Raw genomic sequence first — 10,301 nt, forward strand, 5'->3', positions numbered from 1 at the left:
ATCACACCCACTGAAATGCTCCAGTGCAAACGCAGACACATCAATCAGCGTCTCTGTGTTTTAGGTTAAAAAATTAAATTAAATAACCTTAAACTAACACAGATTAAATAAAATAACTCCTGCATGTCCAAATTCCCCGCTACCGTAATATTAACGGTTTTATTAAAATGCTACCATGACATCTGTTTTTATATTGTGAGTAACGTTATACATATGTATATTGTTTGGATTAACTAGACGAGTTAGACAGACATGAATGTTTATTCATAACAGCACTGAAAATAAGTAAATATTGTAGCTGATGCTAAATGTCTAGCTAACAAGCTTGCTGGTGCTAACTTGAGGTAATTTTTATAAATAATGTCCAAATATTTTTATTCAACCACCTATATATATATATATATATATATATATATATATATATATATATATATATATATATATATATATATATACATATATATATATATATATATATATATATATATATATATATATATATATATATATATATACATATATATATATATATATATATATATATGTATATAGATTACATCTAGGGACAAAAGAAAGGATGTGATGTTCAGAATATGGTAACTAGTAATTATCAAAGAGGGGAAGAAATGCACCCCGTTTGGCCAGGGGTGATTTTACACCACAGACAAGGTTTGAGAAGGAAAAAAATCATTATGAAAATATAATTATGTTTTCCTTAAAATGTTCTTCCTAACTTCAGGCCTTATTATCATGTCATATATAACTGTGATGTTCTGTAAAACCACAAACTTTAAAACACTTTCACAGATCACAGATTCCAAAATAATATTTGGTAGCACAACTATTAATAGTTCTAATAATAAATCATCATATTTTCATGATTTCTAAAGATCATGTGACACTGAAGACTGGAGGAATGATGCTGAAAATACAGCTGCACATCACAGAAATAGATTATATTTTAAAGGATATTAAAATAGAAACCATTATTTTATATATTTTATTTTGATAATTTAGAATTATTACTGAAATACAACCTTTTTTTTGTTTCAAACAGTTCAATGAACAATAATGAAGTACCTGGAGCTGACAATGAAGTAAATGTATAATAATTAGCAAAGATGATTAATTTAGCGCTGTAAACGCGCGTGTGAGGGGCGGAGACGCGCCGCGGAGCGTCAGACGCGCGTGAGGACCAAACGCAGAACGGTAGGAAACTTCACTCCTCATATTATTTCTCTTTTACTATAGCGATTTATTTTTAGACACGTGATCTGAGTCTTTCATAGATTTGAAGTTTTCAGATCGGCAATTCGGAGCCTGTTCGCGACTCTATTGATTCAGATCGTCACTTCGGAGCCTGTTCGCGACTCGGTTGATTCAGATCGGCACTTCGGAGTCTGTTCGCGACTCGGTTGATTCAGAACGGCACTTCGGAGCCTGTTCGCGACTCGGTTGATTCAGATCGGCACTTCGGAGCCTGTTCGCGACTCGGTTGATTCAGATCGGCACTTCGGAGCCTGTTCGCGACTCGGTTGATTCAGATCGGCACTTCGGAGTCTGTTCGCGACTCGGTTGATTCAGAACGGCACTTCGGAGCCTGTTCGCGACTCGGTTGATTCAGATCCGCACTTCGGAGCCTGTTCGCGACTCGGTTGATTCAGATCGGCACTTCGGAGCCTGTTCGCGAATCGCGACTCGGTTGATTCAGATCGTCACTTCGGAGCCTGTTCGCGACTCGGTTGATTCAGATCGGCACTTCGGAACCTGTTCGCGACTCGGTTGATTCAGATCGGGACATCGGAGCATGTTTGAGATTTTTTAAATTCAGATCTGGACATCGAAGCAGGAAGTGTTTGTCAAACAGTTAATTGGTGATAAATGAATATTTGGACTTGAGGCTTTTTTTTACATGTCGATTCAGCATGTACATGGACCCACACACAAAGGTGGACACACTCTAGACTTAATCATCAGTAGAGCTCTAAACTTGTCATCCATTGTTGTTAAGGACGTTATTCATAACCGTACTGAAAATAAGTAAATATTGTTAGCTGATGCTAACTGTCTAGCTAACAAACTTGCTGGTGCTAACTTGAGGTAATTTTTATAAATAATGTCCAAATATTTTTATTCAACCACCTATATATATATATATATATATATAGATAGATAGATAGATAGATAGATAGATAGATAGATAGATAGATAGATAGATAGATAGATAGATAGATAGATAGATTACATCTGGGGAGAAAAGAAAGGATGTGATGTTCAGAACATGGTAACTACAGTAATTATCAAAGAGGGGAAGAGATGCACCCAGTTTGGCCAGTGGTGTTTTTACACCCCAGACAAGGTTTGAGAAGGAAAAAATCATTATGAAAATATAATTATATTTTCCTTAAAATCTTCAGGCCTTATTATCATTTCATATATAACTGTGATGTTCTGTAAAACAACAAACTTTAAAATAATTTGTTCTTACTGGTGAAAATCAGATGGTCATCTCTGTTTTCTCTCAGGTACATCACAGTGTAAGCTTCACAGTTAACATTACTCTCATCAGTGTAGTCCATATCAACAACAAAAATATATCTTGACTCCATATAGTGGTTATTTTGGAAAAAATCCCAGGTATTTTGAGCAGTAGGATTATAAAAAAAAAAAAAAATGTGCTAATATAAAATTTAATTAGTCTATATAAAATTGCAAACATCTATCTTTCAGTACTTTTTTACTTAAGTACATAAAAATTTTTTGTACTTTTGTACTTTCACTTGAGTAAAATTGAAAAAGGAGTACTTTTACTTTTACTGGAGTAATATTTTATTATACGTATCTGTACTTTTACTCAAGTACTTGATTTGTGTACTTCGTCCACCACTGGTAACTTTACATTAGCCTATGCGTGCACTTTTTAGGCACGATTTGTTTAGTTTTTGAATATACTTGATACTGTTAAAAGGCACATCATTAAAACAAAAAATACGAGTTCACACATATCACACCTAGAACTAGCTACTAAATTAGTTAAACCTATCCATATACAGCTATGATTCGCGAACCCCAAACTGACTCAAATGATTAACGAACCACAAACTGACTCAAATGATTCGCGAATCCGCTTTGAACTCATAGACTGTAAAAAAATATGGACGTAGTGCATACTTGCCAACCTTGAGACCTCAGAATTCGGGAGATATTCAAAGGGGGGGGGGTCATATATAATCACACACACAAACAAACGTAAAGAAGAATACAATTCTTTTATCTGTACATAGTTTATACATACATATTAGGTACAGTGACAACAACCCATCACAACCCAAACCCACCATTTATCACAATCTTTTGTCAGAAAATTAGTTTTTAATATTGTATGATGTAAATAAGAAAAAAGCTAGATTTACCATGTAAGCAATACTTGCCTTTTAACCTTGATTACATGGAGGAAGACAAATGCTTAAATTAATTTCGTGTCAGAAAATGTGACCTACCAATTCTGGTAGATTTTTAGCATAGCGACTTACAGTGCATTCAAGCTATCTTTTTTTTTTTTTAAACGTATCATGGTAAAATAAAATATTTTTTTATTACCTATATAGATGTTCTCGGGATTCCCAATGAGATCGTTTGTGATCAGACAATCATAAACTGTCATATGCCATAACATTTATTTACCTAATCTCTCACATTGAAGCGACTCCGGCAAATCAGCTGTTCTCCCATAGTAGACCGTTAAAGTAGAACGTCACAAAGTAGCAGTTTAATTCACGCATGTGCAATATAACGCCAGAATGGCGTTGCCGTTCCACCAGAGGCTGTTGCTAAGTCCCTATTGTTCGGTCTGAAACGGCGCCAAGTGACGGATGGTGTAGAAGTGTAGAAATGTAGAAATTCGGGAGAAAGGTCGGCCTGGGTGATTTTCGGGAGGGGCTTTGAAATTCGGGAGTCTCCCGGAAAAATCGGGAGGGTTGGCATGTATGACGTAGTGTCCGTGACGTCACCCTTAGACTCCTCATTAGCGGTTTTGAAGCCTAAAGTGTGCATTGCGTGCAGTCGCCATCTTGGCAGCGCGTCACCGCCACTCTCCCGGATAATCAAAAATGGGCAAAAAGGCGGGAGCTGATTGCTGAAGCCACGCCCACCTAGTGCGACGGCATTGTCAGCAGCTGCAATCCACCTGTCACTCAAGTGGCCACGCCCTTAATTATGCAGAACTTTAAGTCTTAATATAATTTAAACGGATGAGCTTTAAAAAAAATTCACCCCCCTCACAGTTGTCATGAAGGGCAAAATTAGCAATATAGACCAAAATCATTTTTTGAACCAGGCTGTAAACATGTTTTTTTCTGCTGTAAAGTTGGGCATTTTAACATGGGGAGTGTATGGGACTGACTACCTTCTGCAGCCAGCCTCAAGCGGCCAGTCGATGAATTGCAGTTTTAGTCACTTCCCTATTGGCCTCACGAGAGAGAGCGGGAGGTTGCAGCTCATTTGAACTCCTGAACTGACGCAAATGATTCGCGATCCCGCTACGAACTTCCGAACTGATTAAAATGATTCGCAAACCCCAAACTGACTCAAATGATTCGCGAACCCGCTTTGAACTCCTGAACTGACGCAAATGATTCGCTATCCCGCTACGAACTCCCGAACTGATTCAAATGATTCGCCTACCCCAAACTGACTCAAATGATTCGCGAACCCGCTTTGAACTCCTGAACTGACGTAAATGATTCGCTATCCCGCTACGAACTCCCGAACTGATTCAAATGATTCGCGATCCCCAAACTGACTCAAATGATTCGCGAACCCGCTTTGAACTCCTGAACTGACGCAAATGATTCGCGAACCCGCTACGAACTACCGAACAGACTCAAATGATTCGCAAACCCGCTACGCACTCCCGAACTGATTCAAATGATTCGCGATCCCCAAACTGACTCAAATGATTCGTGATCCCGTATCGAACTCCCGAACTGACTCAAATGATTCGCGAACCCGCTACGAACTCTCGAACTGACTCAAATGATTCGCGAACCAGCTACGAAACTCCCGAACTAACTCAAATGATTCGCGAACCCCGAACTGACTCAAATGATTCGCGAACCCGCTCCGAACTCCCAAACTGAAATGATTCGCGAACCCACTACGAACTCCAGAACTGATTCAAATGATTGGCAATTCCGCCCCAACCTGATTCGCGAAATGATTCGCCATCCCAAACTGACTCATGATTGGCGATCTTGCTCCAAACTCCCGAACTGACTCAAATGATTTGCGATCCCGCTCTGAACTCCCAAACTGGTTCAAATGATTCATACTCCGAACTCCCAAAATTACTCAAATGATTCGCGATCCCGGTCCGATCTCCCAAACTGACTCAAATGATTCGCGAAATGATTCGCGAACCCACTATGAACTCCCGAACACAGAACATTGTGGTTAATCTTGCAGATCATGACTTCTACTCTTCCTCTCCCTGGTAATATAAAGATTCCTCCTTTGAACTCCCACCTCTTCTGTGGGTTTTATTGTTCTGGGTCTGAATTTGGGCTCCTGGGGTCTCAAAAAAGAAACATTTTCAATCTCCAATGTGAAACCTTTTATGTTAAAAAGGTTCTATAATGACAAGAAAGAACCCTTTTGTCACAAAGGTTCTTTAGACTATTATTCCTTAATTCATTCAAATCTTGAATTCTGTGATCATGGAGTCAATTTAACACCGTATATATATGCAAATAGAGAAAAATTAAAGAATTGCAAAACATAAATGAAACAGCGCAAAAGCAATGATATCGCAATACATATTTTCCATGCACACTAAAAAATGTTGGGTTAAAAATAACCCAACTATGGGTTGGTATAGCACCTTCCCATCTATGGGTTATTTCAACCCAACCCATTGGGTTAAAATCCTGTTGGGTTAAAAGTTATCCAACAGTTGAGTTAATTATTTATATTAATTAAGATCAGTATTTTTTATTAAAAATGACTTAATACAACCATATTTTGAAACTACTTTGTTGTAAATTACAGATTTTATTTTTATATGCAAATAACACATTTACAAATATATTTTAAAATATTTTATTTAAATGTACAAGAATGTGTAAAAATACAACTGACATTTTCAAGATGTACAAATGTGTCAATTCATATTCATATCAAAACATACCTAATGTTTAGAGAGTTGGACCTATAACCCGAAGGGTGGGTTAAATGCAGAGCACCAATTCCGTATATGGGTTACCATACTTGGCAAATATTACGACTTTCAAATAAAATGAACCTAACATATAATAATAAAACAAAAAATAATCATAAAATCAAGTAATAATAATAAAATATATACCAGCTGCTGGACCTACTGATGATCAATAAAATAAATTTTTTTTTTACTGATTACAAAATACAAAGTTTTTAAGGAGGAGACAGTGTGTTATATGTTATAACAGCATATTATATAATCTATACCATGCTATCTTGGAATAAAACCTGTTGTTGTTGTTTTTTTTTATCCATTTCATAATTTATTTATTCAGGTTGTGCTTAGACCAAGAGCAGAGAAAGACACACACCTGACAGTACAGAGAGTGTTTAAGTTGAGTGTTTGAATCAACAGTACACAACGATGGCACAGACAAACTGAGTTTCCGTGCGCCGTTTGCTTTGGACCGGGTTTAGTCAAAGTCCAAAGTCCGTTTTTTATTCCCAGTCCATCCCTAGTTGAAAGCAACATCATAAACTGCATCACAAAAGTGGGATATGGGAAATGCACTGTCTCAGACCAGAAGGCCCTTCAGTGGGTTGTTGAAACAGCCCAACACATCACTTTTTAGCTACCCTTATCAGAGACACTTTCCTCAAAACGATGCATTATCAAAGATACTTCTCAACCCATCCATTCTCCCATCTGGGAGGCATTATAGGAGTCTTCACTGTCACACCAGCAGACTCAGGAAGAGTTTCTTCCCCTTTGCTGTCAGCAACATAATAGTGCATCATCTGTTATTAATGTTGCACATTCCTTTGTACATTCTACCTCATGATGACTATTGCATTGATATAGTCACTGACACTGTTTATATATTATCAAATATATCATTCTGAGTAATGCACCTTCTGTTTGTACTTCTCATTTAAGGCCTTCTGTACTGTATTCACATTGCACTAGATTAACGTAGATTTAGATTGCAGCTTGTACTGTATTTCATAGATAATTGCATTGAGCTGGTCTCTGCACCTGTCCCTCACAAATGTATATTGTACACACACACATATATAAATTTATTCATTTGTCAGACTTTTTCCAAAGTGACATAAAATTGAAAAAAAAAAAAAAAAATAAATAAATAAATATATATATATATATATATATATATATATATATATATATATATATATATATTAAGATGGCAATGGACACAATGAGTGCCTTTTATACAAAGTTTAACAGTAACTTCTCATATTTACACTTATTTATATGCACTGGCTATCTGCACTTCTGGTTAGATGCTTAAGTGCATGTCATTGGCCCTGTATTTGTACTTTGCATAATGATAAAAAAAAGTTGAAACTATTCTAGTAAAACAATTAATAAATAAATGTAATTGTGACTTTATCTAACCATTTTAATTTTTTCTTTTCTCAGAATTTTATATTTCAATAAGTTAATATTTAAAATTTCTGAGAAGCGGCCTGAACTGTGAGATATAAACTCAAAATTTTAAGTGGAAAAAAAGTCTGAATTGAGAAATAAAAAAACTTCCATACATAAATGTTTGAGAATACTATAAAGTTATTTTTACTATTTATTGCACAATGTAACCCAGTTGATAATATAACTTCCTCTACAAAATTATAATTATACAATTATTATACAGTTTCATCCATATATTTTATTACATATTATTACACATGTAACCATGAAAGGTAATTTCCTGAATGGCATGAAAACATTTGTTATATATATATTTACAACGATAGTTAAATACAGGAGACCTATTTTAGGATTTGTCCTCCCGGAATACAGAATCTCTGTTTTAAACAAATCGCTGAGCGATGGCTAACAGTTTGGAATATTCTCCTTCCATTTTGCGCAGATGTGTTGGTATAGGAGCTTTTATTCTTGTTCCTGTGGGGTTTCCGTTCTCTTCAATCAAAACCACGTTATTTGAGTCGAAGCGTGGGGTCATTCGAGCTCCAGGCATCTTGTGACCCACTATGAGAGCTTTTTTCTTCTGTCCTTTAATGGCCAGTAAGACTCTGTCTCCCACTTTACCGATTCCATTCTTGGTGTATACGTGAATGACTTTTGGTGGACGGTGGTGATGGGCATTTCCAAGAGCACTGTTGTCGACCACCCTCACGCGTGTTAACTTCTGAATAGCTGCAACAGCTGATGACACACTGCAGTGAGATGATAATATATGAGATTTGTGGCGAACATGTGAGATCATTACAAGGGATAAATGACGACAAGGCAACCCTTTTAAACAAAAACAGATTTAAATGAATGATTTTAGATTTGTTTTCTTAATCATTAATGTATCATGTGCTTATATAAAGGTATGGATATCCTGTTCACCTGAAAGCCCTCTGCTCTATCAATTTGGGCAAAATCACTCTGGACAACGACAGAGCCATCCTGACCTGACATTAAAAACAAGACAAAATTAAAAGTAATGATATATATATATATGAATTAACGTTTTCTCTAATAATAAAGAGTATACAATGGACACTTCTCGTGTTATTTCACTCCTTCGAGATATCGGTGAAAGCAAGCAATAGAAGCAGGTAATCTCTTTAACGTTACATTGGTCAAAATGTTCCTGAAAAGTGATATGAAATAGTGTAAATAAATAACGTTATTAAATACCTGCTCAGATCATTCAAACCACACCAATGTCATGCACACATCTGCGTCCTAAAAAAGCGTCGTTTGCTCTTTTTCTTGTATTGATTCAATGGCAGTGAACTGAGCTCATTCGCGCCACCTGCAGTGCTGGAGGATACATAGATACACCGCTCAGAACTTGATTTTATTTATTATATATTTTTTTATTTATACATAGATACATACATAATTATTTACATTTTACCACTAAATACATTTTTTATTATTTACACAATTATTATTTACACACACCCCAAAAAATAGGAATACATTTAAATACAATTTTTTATTTGTTTTATCAAGTCATGCGTTTCTTTATTTATTTCTGTTTTGTTTATTTATTTGCTTTCTGCAGGCTTGGGTCTCCATCCATAAGATCAGTGTATACAACAGATGTGAACCTTGATATCACTGGAGCAAGCTTGCTGAAAACATATATAGATGCATATAGAGCAACGAGACATTTTAAAAAAATGCTTTTAATTAAATTATCATTTAAAAAATAATTTGTCGAAGTATAAAAAACTAAAAGATCAGGCTTGTAAGTGACAAGTGAAAGTAAATGCTATGTGTAAGCAAAAGTTCTATATGTCCAGAAATTAAAATCAGTTCATGATCTATATGCATAATCTATTATACCATAAATATAGCAATTTACATTAAATCATTAGCATTTGTCTTTAAAAGGTTAAAACACTATGTAAAAATGTACTTTACGGAAAATATAACTTCAACTGAAAGTAGAATTGCTTGTTTATAATTTTAATAATTCACATAAACAATGTAGGCCTATCATATTATTCATTCATTTATTCATTCGTTCACATTCTCATGTCTGTTTCTGGCAATATTTTGTAATCAACAGCTAGAGGTCATTATTGGACTATAAATGTAACACATAACACTGAATTCTGTGGTGGGTTAAAAAAAAATACATAAATTATCATTATTACATTTTATCCTTGAAAATGTGTTCTCTCAAAATAAAATGAGATATTAAAAGTACCTCAACGAGGATTACACATGCACAATGTGTCACTGATAACCAGTGTGGAGTTCATAAAATGCGATATGTCTAGTGTAAACTGGTTAGGGATATGGTTGGTTTGGGGTAAAGATTAGGACTGGTTAGATGAAAAAATAGAGTTAGTTCGGGGTAGGCCTAATGGTTACTGTTGGTAATAAGGTAAATTGGTAAGATGTAGGGTGGGGACTTTTTATTATTATCGAATAACTAGTAATTAGCTAGGAGTAATTAACAATATTACACATAGACATATGCAGTCTGAATAGCTTTCTAAATGTTTTAATAGCTTTCTATTTAGGTGGTCTAGGAGTTAGCAGGAGGTCTAGGCGTGTTTTAAGGCCACGCCTCTTTTCCAACATCCGGGTT

At 35.5% G+C, this 10,301-nt stretch overlaps 1 protein-coding gene across 2 annotated transcripts; it reads right to left on the minus strand.

Moving 5' to 3' along the window:
- Positions 1 to 7,887: 7,887 nt before the first annotated feature.
- On the minus strand, positions 7,888 to 8,979 carry LOC113113151 (39S ribosomal protein L14, mitochondrial-like). 2 transcript variants are annotated; one of them, XM_026279329.1, is made up of 3 exons: positions 8,891 to 8,979; positions 8,597 to 8,661; positions 7,888 to 8,418 (listed from the first exon to the last, which is right to left on the minus strand). In XM_026279329.1, the coding sequence occupies exons 2-3, from the start codon at positions 8,653 to 8,655 to the stop codon at positions 8,052 to 8,054; spliced, it is 426 nt and encodes a 141-aa protein (XP_026135114.1). In that variant the 5' UTR covers positions 8,656 to 8,661; positions 8,891 to 8,979; the 3' UTR covers positions 7,888 to 8,051. The 2 variants fall into 2 exon arrangements, with proteins under 2 accessions (XP_026135114.1, XP_026135116.1); XM_026279331.1 differs by having other exon boundaries at positions 7,888 to 8,497; positions 8,891 to 8,952.
- Between the last annotated feature and the right edge of the window lie 1,322 nt (positions 8,980 to 10,301).

Source organism: Carassius auratus, chromosome 13 (genome assembly GCF_003368295.1).
Source record: "Carassius auratus strain Wakin chromosome 13, ASM336829v1, whole genome shotgun sequence".
NCBI lineage: Eukaryota > Metazoa > Chordata > Actinopteri > Cypriniformes > Cyprinidae > Carassius > Carassius auratus.

Excerpts from the sequence above, each read along its gene's own strand:
- LOC113113151 (XM_026279329.1), bottom strand. The coding sequence starts at position 8,655 with ATGGCTCTGTCGTTGTCCAGAGTGATTTTGCCCAAATTGATAGAGCAG. Across the intron at positions 8,419-8,596 it reads ATAGAGCAGAGGGCTTTCAG|TGTGTCATCAGCTGTTGCAG; the intron begins GTGAACAGGATA and ends ATCTCACTGCAG.